This window comes from Protopterus annectens, chromosome 9.part0 (genome assembly GCF_019279795.1).
Source record: "Protopterus annectens isolate FY-2018-M chromosome 9.part0, PAN1.0, whole genome shotgun sequence".
In the NCBI taxonomy this organism is placed as follows: domain Eukaryota; kingdom Metazoa; phylum Chordata; order Ceratodontiformes; family Protopteridae; genus Protopterus; species Protopterus annectens.
The window spans coordinates 1,349,839,095-1,349,855,973 of NC_056743.1; the positions used below are offsets into that span (position 1 = coordinate 1,349,839,095).

Genomic DNA, 16,879 nt, shown 5'->3' on the forward strand with positions numbered 1-16,879 from the left:
GATAAGGTGGGCCACGTAGAAAGATTTTCTGACCACTGTGGCAATGTGGTTATCAAAGGAGAGGTTACTATCTACTTGGATCCCAGGGTCTCTTATCACACTTTCTGTGTTAAGTGAACTTCCCCCTGTTTGGTAATTCATGGGTATCATGTTTTTACCGAAGGGGATAACAATGCACTTTTTGGCATTTAGCTTGAGGCCATGATTTTGGCACCAGGTGTCTGTCTCGGTGATGCCCTTTTGCAGGATGTGTACGTCAGCAGGGGAATCGATAATGGCAGCCAGTTTGCAGTCATTTGCAAACTTGGTTAGCCATAGACCCTCAGTGTCCGCTTGCACTTCAAAGTATATAGCAAACAGGAGAAGTCCCAAGACTGAACCCTGGGGTGCCCCACTTGTCACTGGTTTGGAGTCGGATCTGGAGTCTGCAACTCTCACCGTGTGGGTTATGTCCATGAGCAGTTGGCCACCCATCTCATGATGTAAGGGTTTATGTTAAAGTTGATGAGTTTATCTATGATTCCTGAATGGGGGATAGTGTTGAAGGCTTTAGTGAGGTCCAGGTAGGCTGTGTGGACCACCTTGCCCTCGTCTATGGCCTTGTTAACTGTTTCAAAAAAGTCTACCAGGTTTAGGAGACATGATCTACCCTTCACAAATCCGAATTTGGTAGCATCCAAAGTTTGGAGGTTGCCAATGTCTTTGTTTATGAGCTCTATGATGATACGCTCCATGGCCTTGCAGACCAGGTTTGTCAGGCTAATAGGTCGATAGATCCCGGGGTCTGTGGTGGCTCCTCCTTTGTGGAGCGGGATAACCGTTGCTGTGTGCCATTCAGTGGGCACATAGCTTGTGGTGAGGCTGTGATTGAACATGGAGTTTAGGTGGGGGGCTAGTTCATTTTGGAGTGCGTGTAAGATGCAGCCTGGGATGTTGTCTGGTCCCATGGATGCTGTGTTTTTGGCTTTAGAGAGTGCCATTTTTACGTGCGTGTTTGTGATTGATGGGGCTGTACAATCATCTGGTATAGTTATAGGCCTTTTGGGGGGTGAGGGGGAAGTAAAGTTTGCACTAAACCTATCTACCAAAATGTTGGCAATATCAGTTGGCTCTGTATATTTTGTGCCGTTCTGTTGTAGCTCGGTGCAGATCTGGGTGTTGCCATGGAGATTCTTGACATAGCTAAAGAACGCCTTGTGGTTGTCTTTGGAATCCGTGGCAAATTTTCTTTCAAAATTAGCTTTGGAGGATTTTATGAGAGATCTTAGTTTCTTACTGAGGCCCGTCAGTGAGTTTCTCCATTCCTGGGTTTTTACTGTCTTTTGCAACAGTTTCTTCCTTCTGTTGTAGAGTTTGTTAATGGCAGGGGACCACCAGATCAGCTTCCTTTTTTTTGGAGGATAGCGTCTTGGTTTTGTTGAGGATAGCACGATCCATGCACTCATGCAGGTGCGTGTACAGTGCATTTGTGTAGGATTCAGCAGTCATGACTGTATTGACTGTGTTATCCATCTGCAGGGGAGTTGTGAAGTTAGCCATCTCAGTTTTGAGTAGTGTGAAGTTCACTTTGGAGAAATGTTTTAAGATGGTTTCCTTGTGTGGGGGTGGGGTCGAGATGTGGATATCTAGGGTGATTAGTTTATGGTCTGATCTAACAAGCAAGGAGTTGATCTCGGGCATTGAGCACCAGTCACCCATGTTGGTAATGACCAGGTCCAGAATATTGTTGCCCCTGGTGGGGGTGTTGACAAGTTGATCCAGGGCATTAGAGTTTATAAATTCCAGGAATCATTGAGCAAGGGGATTAGTACAAGAGTAGTTTTCCCAGTTTATGTTAGGGTAGTTGAAATCACCCATTATTATGGTATTTGGTTGGACCCTCATTTTTTCCAATGTCCCCAGGAATGAGGAGTGTGGGTCCTGGGTCATGGTGGGGGATCTATAACAAGCTACAATTTGGAATGCATTTTTGCCCAGGGTTAGTTGCACTTGGATGATCTCAGAGGCATCGTATTTTGCAACTAGCCTGGAGGTGTAGATGTCCTTGATGAATATGGACACACCTCCGCCATTCGTGTTTCGGTCCGGGTTTTGTGGCTGAAACGTGTGGTATAAATTATAGCCTGGTAGTGCTGGGGTGCTCTCGGGAGCCATGAACCAGCTCTCAATCACTGCACAGGTTTCGATGTTCTCCATTTTGAGGAGTGCCTTGAGTGAGTGCATTTTGAGGTTTAGACTTCTAGCATTGAGCAGCATTGCCCTCAGTTTTTTGTCATCTGTAGTTCTTACAGTGGTGGGTTTGTCTTTTGAGCCTTGCCTAAAAAAGGCACTAAGGGGGCGGCAAGAGCCTTGGCCAATATCCTGAATCCCAGGGGTGACAGGTGCAGGTCATCTCTGGTGAAGCATTGTGGCCTGTCAAGCATGTCATTGCAGGCAGACAGATACTGGATCCCCTTTGAATGACACCAGAAACTTAGCCAATTGTTGAAGTTGATCATCTTATCCTTGTACTGTGGTATCATTCTTGGTGAAGGCAGGATGCTACTCAGGGCTAGGGTCATACCTGCCTGGTTTACAAGATCAGCGAGCTCTTCCATGTTTCTTTTCATGTAGTTCATGGAGGTACGTCTCAGGTCATTTACACCAACATGGACAATGACACAGTTATATTTGTACTTGCCTTGTAGTGACCTGAGTGCATGCATTATGTGGCGGATTCTGGCACCCGACAAGCAGCTGACAGTGACCTTCTCTTTGTCTAGTCTGGTGAGTGGGACATCAGTGTGCCTGACTATAGAGTCACCTATCACTAGTGTGTTGGGTATGTTGTTTTGCCTTATGGGCTGTGGTTGTGTGGCACACTGAGTTTGTGGGCTATGTGTTGTTTGGGGTGTGTTGGAGGGAGGAGGTTGCTTGTGTGTCGCAAAAGTTGTGTTCTACCCAAAGATCATTGATTTCCTGGTGAAATGTTACTTGGGGTTGTAATATGGAACACTTGTGAAGAGAATGTTGTCTGATGTACAGAGTGATCCAGTTTTAAATGGGAAATGTGCATTTTTGCAAAATAAATAATATGAAAGAGGCTTATCTTTTCTACCATCCTACATATTCTAAATTCATAGATTCATAGCTGTTCCAAGCCATTGTATGACCATTCACACACTGCCAGTTCTGTCTGTCATTGTGCTAAGTTGCTGTGACAGTCTTCTAGAACTTATTGTAAGGAACCATTAATTAATACTTGATTTTGCATCATTATTTGCATTATTTGATGTAATGGCAGAAAAAAAGAAGTTATGTACTCACCATAATGTTCCATTTGAGTAGTTCTTCTTGATTTGTCTTCAACCTGTGGATCCTCAGATCCATATCGGATCTGACACAGCCGCATTTTCCAGCTACGGCTCCAAGCTCCATGCTCCTCCCCTACCCATAATGCCCCTGTCTCTCTTCTCCGTTCAGATCGAGTTTGCTTCCTAACAGGTAACAAATACCCAACCAAATAACACCTTATCCTCCAACACAAAACATCACAAAAGAACTTTAGCCCTGACATAACCAAAGATCCCAGCAATAATTGTCTGGTACAAAGGACATATCGTATCCTAAAGGATAAGATTAGGGGGAAGGGGAGGGACAGTTGAAGACAAATGAAGTAGAACTACTCAGATGGAACGTTATGTTGAGTACATAATGTCTTTATCTGAAGTAGTTTACTTCATTTGCTCTTCAACCTGTGGGACAGAATCCCCAGCTACCAAACTCTTGGGAGGCCCTCATGGAAGGATATTCCGGAGCACCACAGAACCAAAGGATTCTCTACTCCTAGAGACCAAATCTTGTTTATAAAGAGAAATAAAAGTGTGAGATGAAGCCCAAGTAGCAGCTGAACAAATCTCATCCAAAGAGACCCTAGACCAAAAGGCTGCTGATGTAGCCATAGATCGGGTCAAATAAGCCTTCACTCTTCCTGGAAGAGACAAACCTCTATCTGAGTAAGCCTGGCCAATGCATTGAGAAATCCAGCGAGCAATAGTCCAGTGAACAATAGTCACTTTTGAGACAGGTTTGCCTAAGAAGGGCTTGGCATAGGACACAAAAAGCTGATCAGACTTGTGGAAAGGTTTAGTCCTGTGCAAATAAAACCTCATCTGCCTGTGTACGTCCAGTAAATGTAATTTGTATTCCCCTTTGTTCTGGTAGTTCAGAAAAAATACTGGTAAATTAATAATCTGATTAATATTGTCCTCCGAGGCTACCTTGGGAAGGAAGGATGGGTTAGTGCCTAGTGACACTCTATCCTAGTGAAAGATCATGTAAGGGACTTTGATAGAAAGAGCTTGAAGCTCCGACACCCTTCTAGCAGATGTAATGGCAACCAAGAAGGGAGTTTTCCAGGTCACAAATTGTAGATCCACAGATGCTGCAGGCTCAAAAGGAGGAGAAACTAATGCCTGCAATAACAAAGTGAGGTCCCACGGAGAAATGAGATCCTTAACTGGGGATCTGACAAGAAAAGCACCTTTGAGAAAGGTTTTACAAAGTTTCAAAGAAGCCAACGAAGACATGTCCACCCCAACATGAAAATTAGAAATGGCGGTTAGTTGGACTTTCACCATCGAGGAACTAGCGCCTTGATGAAAAATGCTAGCTAGAAAATCTAAAACCTCTGAAAGTGGTGCAGTGAAAGGGTCCAAAGACCTCTGAATGGCCCAAATAGACAAACATTTCCATTTACTATGATCAACTTTTCTGGTGGGCGATTTATGAGCCGCCATCAGAATAGATTAAACAGGAGATGATAGAACAGGAGTCCTAAGAATCATGGGAACCGGAGCAGCCAAGCAGTGAGCTTCAGACTGTCCAGATCTGGATGAGGAGTCCCCGGGGGATGTGAAAGCAGATCCGGGACTGGATCCAAGGTCCATGGTGGAACAACTAGGTGAGACCTGAGTAAGGGAAAACAAACCTGTCAAGGCCAGAATGGGGCAATGAGGATCACAGTGCTCCCAGCCTTCGGGCTTTCTGCAGAAACTTCGACATGAGGGGAAGAGGAGGATATGCATAAAGGAGCCCAGTAAGCCAAGCATGAATCAGAGCATTTCTGGGGGCTTCCCCCGGAGGGGGGTTCAGAGCGAAAAACTCGCTGCATTTTGCATTGGAAGGAAATGTGAAGAAATCGCAGCAAGGACGACCCCACTCTAGAAAGATCTGTTCCGCTACAGAAGGTTTCAGAGACCACTCATAAGGCATCAGGATGGATCTGCTGAGCCTCTCCGCTAAGATGTTGGACCGTCCCGGGATGTGCGTTGCCACCAGAAAACGACCGGTGGAGATCGCTTATTCCCACACTCTCATGGCCTCTCGACATAAGGAATAAGATCTGGTTCCCCTCTGTTTGTTAATATACCAGACCACTAACATATTGCCCATCTGAATTTCAATCTTTCCCAGAGGAAGATGAGCATGCAGGGCCTGCAACGTAAAAAGAACCGCTCTCATCTCTAGAACATTGATGTGCCGATAGGTCTCAGAAGGGGACCATGTGACTTGGACTCTCCTTCTTAAGCAATACCCCCCCCCAAGTAGGGAGGCATCCATGGTCACCATGGTTTGGGGTAAAGGAGGTTGAAAGGACATCTCTTGAGGAGATCCGGGGACTGAATCCATCACCAAAGGGATTCCCTGCATGCTTTTGAAATTCTCACTGGAAAAGACAAGCGGAAGTTTAACAGTGACCACTGAACCGCTTGAGTCCACTATAGTACCCTCATGTGAAGGTTGTGCCATGGGGAGAAGATTTATTGTGGCCGCCATAGAACCTAAAACTCTTAACACTGCTTCGGCTGATGGTAAATGAGTCTGGAGAATGTGTAAGACATGTAGCCTCAAGATGCGTATCCTATCTGAAGTGAGGAACACCTTCAATTGTATAGTGTCCAGCTGTGCCCCAATGAAATCTAGAATATGAACTAGGTGAAGAGCAGACTTGTTCATATTGATAGTAATGCCCAACTTGTTGGCTAACTGAAGGAAGGAGTTGCTGGCTTGACATAGCAGATACTCTGAGGAGGCGGTAAAGAGCTAGTCATCCAAGTACGGAAAGACCTGAATGCCCTGAAGCCTCAGGTGAGCCGCTACTACTACCATTACCTAGGTAAACATCTGGAAGGGCTGTGGTGAGACTAAAGGGGAGGGCTCAGAATTGGTAATGACTGGCTCCCAGCTGGAAGCGAAGGAACCTCCGGGAGTGCCTGTGCATTTTGATGTGATAGTACGCATCCTGGAGGTCAGTCGAGCACATCCAGTCTCTGTCCTGCAGATAAGACAGAATAGATTGAATCATGACCATTCAGAGTTTTGTCTTGGTTACTGACAGGTTCATTTGGGACAGATCCAATATTGGTCTGAGGTCCCCCATCTTTTTTGCCAGTAAAAAGAACCTGGAGTAAACCCTGGATCCGGACTGGTCTGGGGTGACCGGTTGGATGACTCGTTTTCACAACAGTGAGTATACCTGCACTGCTGCTTCCTCCTGCTGCATGGGTGGGACATCCGGGAGAGTTTTGTTGGAAGGAGATAAATCCTTAAAGGGAACGAAATATCCGGTGGATATGACCCACAGCACCCACTGATCGGAAGTGGTGGACTCCCATGCTAGTGGGTGGAGTGACAGATGACCCCCAACTGCCTCCAGAGATGGACAGCTGGGCAACCCCTAAGGGTTGCTGTCTGGGTTTATCTGAGAAAAATTCTCGTGACCAGAAATTCCTAGGACCCCCTCTGCCTCTAGGCTGGCATCTGTCGTATCCGCCTCTGCCCCTGGGGGAATGTGAGTCCTGAGCATCCCCAGAAAATGCCTGAGATTTGCAGAACACACACTCACACACACACACACACACACACACACACACACACACACACACACACACACACACACACACACACTATCACTAAGAAAGAGAAGAGGGGAGGAAGATAGAAAAGCCTACAAGAACAAGCTACGAAGAACCCCATGAAGGTATAGAAAAAGGTTAGGAGTGAAAAGGATAGTTAGAAAGTCAAAAAGTTTAAAATTTATGCTATCAAATTGCTGTGGAGCTCAGACCACGCTGCTTCCTCTCAGGCGGCAAACAAGATCTAAAGGGAGAAGGGACATTATGGGTAGGGGGAGGAGCATGGAGCTCAGAGCCATAGCTGGAAAATGCGGCTGTGTCGGATCCGATATGGATCTGAGGACCCACAGGTTGAAGAGCAAATGAAGTAAACTACTTCAGATTAATACATATACTGTGACAGAATCATTCAGAATGCCATTCACACATCATAACATATTTAGTCTTATCAAGTTGCATATCATATTACAGCATTTTATTCAGAATATTATATGAAAAATGTTTTATGAGGTAAGCAGAGTAAAATGTATCATTTGTGGGTACAGTTTCAGGATGTGTGGTAAAATGCAGAACACAAAAAACTAACTGGTATCATAGTCATATAAAATTATTTTTTCCTGGGTCACTTGAACTGCCTGTTGATGTAGACTGACAGCTGATTCTAGCATATTAACCACAACTCAGAAATAAGTCTGGATTTTCACAGTGGTACAATGTGAAGCCAATCAGAAAAGTATAACTTTCAACTGCCATGGTTTAGAAATAGTGTGGTGATTTCAGTCTCAAGGTTTACCATGGCTTCTCATAGATTTACTTGTTGTTCTTCTTTCGGCTTTTCCTGGTTAGGTGTCGCCACAGCAGAACTTCAGTCCGCTAATGATTGGCAGTAGATTTTTACAGTGCCAGGCTGATGCCCAACCTTCAACAAAGGCACGCCCATTCACATATGTCTTTTGCACGCCACTCGACTGCAGGGAGGACATGCAGACTCCACACAGAAGGCGCTCCAGCCGAGAATCGAACAGGAGAACCTCTTGCTGTGAGACGACAATGCTACCGCTGCACCACTACGGCTTCTATTCTTAATACATTAAGACCATTATTAGAGAACATAAATGAATGGGTTTAGTTTTGGCATACATACTTGTTCATTACTTTCCTTTATCACTGCCATTTCTAAAAAGGAATACTGCAAATGTTCTTAATCTGCATTTAGTTCTAAAAATGTTAATTCGTTATTTTCAAGAACTGATATATTCATGTAAATTATATGCTCTTTTTGTCATCATTCAGCTGATTCACTCAGAATCCAAATGCTTTAAGAAAAAAATCAAAAATCTGTAAGGATAACATTCTTATTTATAAAAGGTTAGATTTTGTCCCTTTCTAGCTTTTTTAACATCAGTTATGCTTTGATAAAAAATGTTCCCCTTAGGTGCATTTACATTTTAAATATAATTTATGCAGCTGTTCTAAAACCTTCTGCCATGAGTCAAGGCTTTTAAAAGTTCAGTTTTTAATTTGGTTTTGAATTTATTTGCTGGATTGGTCCACTTCCTCGTTTGCTTAGCTTACATGTCGAAGGCATATGGTTACTCCTGTTTGGTACATTGATAGTAACATGTTTGTGGCTATAGGTCATATTCTTTAGACTGTGGTCTGGTCTTCAGTTTTTTTGGGAAGTCTCCATGGTGGAAATGACACAGAGACTTATATTTCATGAATGTGTTCAGTGCTACTTGAATAGCATATATTTGCAAGGGAGACTTAGCAGTGAACCCATCTTTGAATATATTTCACTATTACATTTCTTAAATATTTATTAAAATGTATATGCTTTTACAATGAGTAATACATTTCAGAAATTAGTCATCATATGGAAGGATTTTTTTGGTAAAGCTTTTCAATGTATTATCATAGATTACTTTTCATTATGTAAAATATGTTTTTTATTTGTTCTCGTGGAGATCCTCATTGCACACGCTTATTGCAAGTGTATCGTTTGATTCTTGTTTTTAGAAATTATAATAAAGAAATTGAAAAGTGACATAATTTACAAAGTCAGTGAACTAAATCAAATACTAAGAGTCTGTACAACTAAGTGTACATGGTCTGATATTTTGATTTATTATCATGTAAACATCTTCCTTTTTAATTTCCGACAATACAATACATTTTTTAAAGGACAGTGTGACATTTGATGATCAGAATTTGAGAGGTATGCAGAGAACAGATATTCCCCCATTTTATGTGTTACAAAATATTTTTAATTTCAGTATGCTGTTGAGTGTCCATCCAGCAGGATCTTAGAAATGCTTTCCTCATTTGCTGTGTTTGTGTTTCAGAGGAAGAGTTGGAAACGTCGCTACTTTGCATTAAGTGAAAGTTCAGTTAGTTACTACAAATCAGAAACGGTAAGCATAACTGATTTATATATGAAATGTCAGCATCTCTTAATTATCATAGCAGTTGTGCATGAAACAAGCCAGATTTAGATCTGGTTAGCTTAATTTTATACAGATGGCATCTGATCTGTTTTATTGGTGAAGAGTACCCGATTTTTTTCAGGTGCTTTGGTACTGTCTCTGAGTAATTTAGAACATGGGCACCATGGCAGTACATACATTCTGCATAGCCCCATAAATGAAGGTAACAGGAAACATATGGGCAACTTAGATGTTAGAAGGAGACTCTGCATCTGTTTCGTCTACTTGTCACATGTGGTGAAAAGTACCTGCTGCTCTGCTTCTCCATCTCTTCCTTCTAAGGCTTTAATGTGTCACTAGGAACTGCTATGACAACAAAACCAAGACCTGAGTAATGCAGGTGCAGATAAGTCTGTGAGCCAGTTATCTGTGAAGGAGTAAAGCAGAACTAGTCCAGGGAATGTTTATTTATTTAATGAGTATGCGATTGCTATTTTATTTGCTTCCTAACCAGGAAGATGTATTAGGCACAAGTGCCTGTTTCCAGGAGCATCTCAGAGTACCAGCCAGATTAATTAACTTCGTCAGAGTCATTCGTACATTATGAGGGAATTCAGCTCACGACTGCAGATAAACTCCACTGCTATATCCTTGTGTGATGATGCTAGGGGATTCAGTATGTTGTCACCAGACCAAGGTTTAAATATTAAGTATGGAGCAGAGATACGGTCCAGGTGCTGTGTACAGAGCAGAAATGCTGATGTCTCATGTAGTGAAAGTGAGAAACTGAAATCCATGTGTATTAACAGGCAAGTAACCCAAGAAATGTATGCTATAGACTTATTTACTTCTCTTCAGCATAAAAAATAACATGCGCTTACAATCCAATCATACAGTGATTTATAACTTTAGCATTTATCTAATAAAATATAAAATAAAATTGTGATTTGTGCACCAGCATGATGTCATATACAAAAACTTTGCATATAATGTAGATAAAACTTTTTAGTGCTAAATCTGAAAACCTCAGTAAACTGAAGGGAATAAGTTAGACAGTATCTGGGAGGGTGTTATTCTAGTCATACAATGGGAGAACTCACTTTGGGGTCTGAATGGGGAGGTGATGAAATTAGCAAGAAAAGGAGAGTAGAATTGTTGGAACTGAATTCATCTTAAGTGTTGGTGAGTGCCTTCACATGGTACACCCTGTTTTCCTAAAATCTCACCAAGACAACACTGATATGTAGACTGCATCTTATACAGCATATATCATGGAGAGAGGTAGGTTAAAAATAACAAAGATAGCTGTGTGCACAAGTTCCATAAAAGTGCCCAATCCTGGTGTGTGCACTGGTTCCAGGACTGGAAAATGACTGTAGAATCCTTAAGACATGGAAACATTCCTACAGTGGGGTTAGGCCAGGCTCTGGGGTGGATACACCACCACCCCCCCCATTGCAGAAGAAAGTAGTAATCCACAAAAAAACAGAACAACTAACAGGCTAAAAAGAGTCATATATGAAAGAGTGGACCATTGATGATAAGGAAGACATTATGTATTGCTATTATTATGCAAGAGGCCCAGAATTTCCAGGTAAAAGATATTCAGAGGGGAAACATAGAACATAGGATTAGTAAGTTAGAAGTTAAACAAGTAGAAAATGAAGTTATGGAATACCTGCAAAGTAAAGAATTTAGTGTAGAAACTCCAGTGCAGGTAATGTCACAGCATGATGAACAATGAGTCCCCAGAGTAAGGAGAAACAGGTGGAACGGGTAAAAACTTCCTCAGATGATATAAGAATGACATCTGGTCTTGATAAATGTGCAAAAACACCTTTAAAGCAGAAAAGTTACAGTACCAAGAAAATATCAGTCTGGGAAAGGAATGTGATATAAAGGCACTTGAGCAGGAAGGAGTTATAAATATTTAGGAACCGATGAAGGATCGGCAATAAAACATGAGCAGATGCGAATAAAACGCAGAAAGGAATACTTCAGAAGACTAAAACTACTATTGAAAGCTGCCTTGACATCTACAAATCAAGTCCAAGCTCTAAACCAATTTGCGCCTCCTGTTCTACAGTTCTTACAGTTTTGGTTTGACTGACTGACCCCAAAAGGTATTGAGTCAGTTGGACAGAAAAACACGAAAAATGCTTCACTCTTAACAAATGATAAAAAAATAAATAAATAAGTGTATACCAAGATTTTATATTCCACGCTCTGATAGAGATGAGTGTTCTCAAAATTGATTGCAGTCCCACAACTGCAGATCTGTACATGTATACATATTTGGTGACCTCATCAGATCCTATCATAGTGAAACTTTTAAAATATGAGGAGAAGAAGTCTAAGATGATCTCTCTGCTTAATTTAGCTGAAGCCTTCCAGTGTCAAGTGGGAATGGAAATCAAACCAAAAGTAGACAAAAATCACACGGTAACTGAATACAAGGAGAAGGAGCAGATGAGAAGGAAAGAAATGTAGAAAAGCCACAAATATAGTAGCAAGTATAGAGATCTTCTGGAAAAACCTTATGTTGATCAATATTTAAAGCAGGTATGGCTAATGACAGGTGAAATGAAACCAAAGGATGAAAGGTTAATAATGGCAGCCCAGGATAGTGGACTACATACACATTTGATTACAAAGTCCAGTGAACATGTGGGAATAGCAGGTAAATATAGCTTCTGTAAAAAAGCATTGGAAACAGTCACACATCTTGTTGCTGGGTGTGATAATTTTGTGGTAGAGGACCTGTAAACTGAAAGACATAATAATGTGGTAAGACTACTGCATTGGGGATTGTGTAAACATTACAATATAGATGCAGTTGAGAAGGACTGGAATCACGAACCACAAGTCATCATAGAGAATGATGAAGTGTATGTCACATTACCAACAGTTCAATAAATAGATGTGAGAAAACCCATGAAAAAAAAGAAAAAAGTAGCATTAATTACTGAAGTTGATATACCTAGTGATTACAGTATCTCCTCTACAGTATCACATGGGATAACTCATTATCAACAGTTCAATAAATAGATGTGAGAAAACCAAATATAGTAGTCCATGAAAAAAAGTAGCATTAATTACTGAAATTGATATACCTAGTGATTACAGTATCTCATGTACAGAGAGACACAAAATCACAAAATATCAGGATTTGCAGACAGAAAAGACAGTGATGTGGAAGAAAGATACCCAGACAGTTCCAAAAGCAGTAGGAGCAATGGCTCTAATAAAAAAGAGTATACATTCATATTTAGATATGTTACCAGTGCATGTAACTCCATAGGAATTGCAGAAGGAGTCAGTTCTGGGCACACTGGGGTGCTGCGAAGAACACTTTTGGCTAACATCAAAGATTGAAACAATACTAATTTTATGAACTTTAATTATACCCTAACTTAGGACTGGGATCCATTCCCGTGACAGTATTAGAAACTCAAAAGGTATGGAGAAATTAAACTGGAAGAAGAGAAGAACTCACTTATGTTTTGAAGCAGGCAGTAGGTAAATGAAAACAAATATCGTGTACCAAGAAGCTGTACTCAAGGGAAACCTTCCTATTGCTTATACATGTTAGCTATCATTGTGTAGGTGCCTTGGTGAAAGGGATTTATGGCTATGAACGGAAGAAATAATAGTTTGATCTGCTAGTAGTAGATATAATGTAGAGGTGTGGGGTGCTCCTGGAATTCAGTTAAAGACAAACTTAGTCCGAATCTGAAGGATTGTTAAAGATTCTGTGAGTAGTGGGTTTTAATGAGATATGTAGCAGAGGGTGTGGACAAAAATGAGTGGGCTAAAGAAACAGAGGTGAGTGTAGATGATAAAACCTGGATATACATTTACCAGTATGTCTTGGACATTAAGTAAGTTTGTCTGGCAATGTTTGCACAAGTTCTTTTATACAACTACTTTGTGAATAAAGTTCCACCAGGCAGACATCACATGTTGTGACTATGACTCAGGCATCTATTGGACATGGAGACATATCATTTGGTCTTGCAATATGGTGAATATATTTAAAATGGAGTTGCAGTTATTAGATGACATGACGGTTAAGGCTGTGATGCTCAATGTATCATTCATGCTTCAAAATTATGGATGATAAGTTCATGTAGTTGAGAAAGCTGAACAGGAATTAGTAAATTTAATAAGACAGTACCAAAGCAGCAATTACTAGGAAGTGCAAATCTAAAAGTGAACCATCCAGAGATGATATAATCTTTATAGCAGATGATGCAGAAGAATGGTCAGTAGAATTTTAAAAATATAGTACTGGCGTATGTTTACATTTAAACAGATGCCATGATATACTTTTAAGTAAATACTCTAATTCAGTAATAAGAAATGCATCTGTTTTTTTTTTTATAACAACTGTCAATCTTTATATTTGTGAATAATGGAAGTACAGTTTAATAGTCCAAGCTACCTAATGAATGCTAATGGTTAAAGTTACAAAGGATCTGAGATTACACCTCTAAGTGATAGAAGGAGCTGCAGAATATGTAACACAGAACCACTGCCTTTAAAAGATACTGAAACAATGATGCTTGCATATGGATACCAAATGATAACTTTATACTGGACTAGTGGGAGATTTCTTACATTTGTTCTATTATGTTACTGTTTACTTGTATTCTTGGAGATTAGGCATATAGGACCACAGGAAGAATACTAAGCAAGTGACCATAAGGACCATACCGGGCCTGGCCATGTGTGTTCAGTGGGCATACCTATTTAACAAATATGTCTTATTATTATTATTATTAGAAACACATAATATGTTCTTGCCACCCTTTGCGAGAACTTAATACTGTCCGCCTCCCAAATCAAGCAGTTAAGAACTTGTTATATTAGATTTTTGCATAGTTTGTCAGAAGTCATAGGTCTCATATTTTGGTACAGCATGCGCCACTAATATTTGACCAGGGTCACAGGGAAAGTACCTAGAATGAATAATCACATCCAAAATATGATTGAAATCAGGACTTAGATACTGTTTAGATGCTATTTGTGTCTATTTGCTATCTTCAGTGTCAGTGGCTCAACAGGTAGCACATTCGCCTTTGGTTCTGAAAGATCAGAAGGCTGTGGGTTCTTTTCCCACACCACTTAAATTAATTTCCCAATATTGGTACTACAGTGAAGCAAAAGAGGGGTACAGCACTTTTGTGTGTGCCATCCTTCTGATGAGAGATTAAACTGAGGTTGTATAAAGATACCATAACACTTACCAAAAGAAAGAATAGGGGAAGGTCCCTGATACCCTGGCCAAATTTCTCCAGTCAATATGAATACAACCTTGGGTCTTCCCTGAAAAGAGGATGACCTAGTAGAACTAAATTGGACAACAAACAGTAAATATATTCCGGTCTCATCTTTCAGCTTTTCTCAAGACAGTTTCTGTTTCCCACTATCCCAAATAAAATTTATTTCATTATTTACTGAGTTTAAGAAGTGAGCTGAGGTATCCACTGGCAAGTACTGGAATGCATAAAGCACTAAAGGCAAAGATAATAACAACAATAATAATGTTAATAATAATAATAATAATAATGATAATAATAATAATAATGTTTGTGTTTGTGTCTTTCGGCTTTTTCCCAGTTTCCCAGTTAGGGGTCGGCACAGTGGAAATCCAGTCTGCTAATGACTGGTAGAAGATTTTTACGTGCTGAGTTACCAGTTCTGACGCACAACCTTCAACGAAGGTACGCCCCTTCATGCATGTCTCCACACAGAAGATGCTTTAGCTGAGAATTGAATGGACAACGTCTTGCTGTGAGTTGACAACGCTACCGCAGCACCACCACCGCAGTACTAATAATAATAATAATTATTATTATTATTATTAATATTATTATACATGTACACCATGATCTTATTGAAAAACTGCCATTTCCATCCCCTACATTCTGCTTTCAGTCTCTACAGCAGTTGCTTATATGTTTTATTGGCCTGAATGCTATATTGATTCACCTAACCAAGCTCACAAATATTTAACACAAAGAGCTTCCCAGAAAAAGTATATTATTTTCTCACTTTTTGTACTGATATGTAATTTAGGATCTATATTATAACAGCGAATGATCAAAAGATCGAACGCTGTTATATCGACCACAAAAGAACGAAAACAAAAAAGAGCAAACAGCCAGTAGGAGGCTTCATCCCCCACACCTCCCCTACTTAAATATACCAACTCCGAGATCACATTACAGTGCAGAAAATGGCAAAGTGACGGAAGAGGCCAAGCGACTTCTTTCCCAGGGAAAGAATTTGTTTAAAAGCCACTTCATCATTTTGCGTTTTTGACATTTACAGTTCGACAAAGACGCATTCGACAGAATGCATCTTCGTTCTTCTGACAGGAACCTGTAATTTATGGCTACAGCTCTAGTTTTGCTTTATTTATCTCATGCTTGAAAAATATGTTGAATTTTACCATTGTGAGAAAACAATGCTCATATCTTACTGTGACCTTGTCAAACAGTCAACACATCATCCTTTTTCACTTCCTCATCCCCATTTTATATCCCTTTAAATTAGGTTTATGGAACTTTGCAGCTGATTGTTCAGATATAAGGCAAATGGGATTGCTGACAGTGAATGCCCCTAGTGATTCACTCCTACTAATCTCAAAGGAAGCAGAAGACCCCCCCCCCCATGCATTCTTTACAGGTTGTTGAATCTGAATATGTTGCCAGAATTAACCCTATTAATTCCTCATTTACCTCAAAGACAAACAAGCCCCTCATCAAGTAATACCACTCCATTGCATCATATGCCTTTTCCACTTCTAAGCTTCATATTACTAATTCATCCTCATTATCTTACATTGCCTTCATCAGTAATAATAGTGCCACCCACCACAAAAACACACTGATCATTTGCAGAAATGTCTAGCAATTTCCTAGCTAATCTAGTAGCTAGGTAGACATTGCTGTAACAGTACATAGTTTAAAATTATGTCTGTGTATGTATTGATCAGTGTTGGCCTTTACCTTCCTTTGCTTAAACCACTGTTGTCAATTGTTTCTATGACTGAAGTATTAGTTGTGTAGTAATAACATCACTAATTACTCTCACCAAAAAAGGTACCCTAGAACCTTTATTATGTTAGCATCACTTCTTCTATTTCACCACCCTGACCAATGCACTTTCCTGTTCTTCCATTACCTTGGTCATTTCCACCACCTGCAAATAATGCTGAATATCTTTTTCACTGTCCCCATTTGGTCACATCAGCATATAAATTTGCATAGTAATTGAGTAATTCAGCTTTCAGTATGTGATCTGTCATTTTAAGACTCCCTGAAATAATTATTTGTGCCCTTTATTGTCTTAGTTGCACCAACAAGGCCTTCTGATATTCATAATTTTAAAAACAGTATCCTTAAGTAAGTCTTTTAAGAAATCATATTTCTTATCCAAGATATCTGTTTCTAATTTAACTCCATTTGATTTTGCATTGTTAGATCACTCACTGTAGGCTTAGCATTCATAGCCTCCTGTCTGTCTTCTTTCCTTTATAAGACTCCCTTC

At 40.4% G+C, this 16,879-nt stretch overlaps 1 protein-coding gene across 1 annotated transcript in view; it reads left to right on the top strand.

Annotated features, from left to right (window-relative positions):
- Window positions 1-16,879, top strand: part of PLEKHA2 (pleckstrin homology domain containing A2) — an 856,672-nt gene that overhangs the window by 723,821 nt on the left and 115,972 nt on the right. The window contains exon 8 of the mRNA XM_044084332.1: window positions 9,242-9,310. Within this exon, the coding sequence (XP_043940267.1) occupies window positions 9,242-9,310 (69 nt within the window). The remainder of the gene's footprint in view (window positions 1-9,241; window positions 9,311-16,879) is intronic.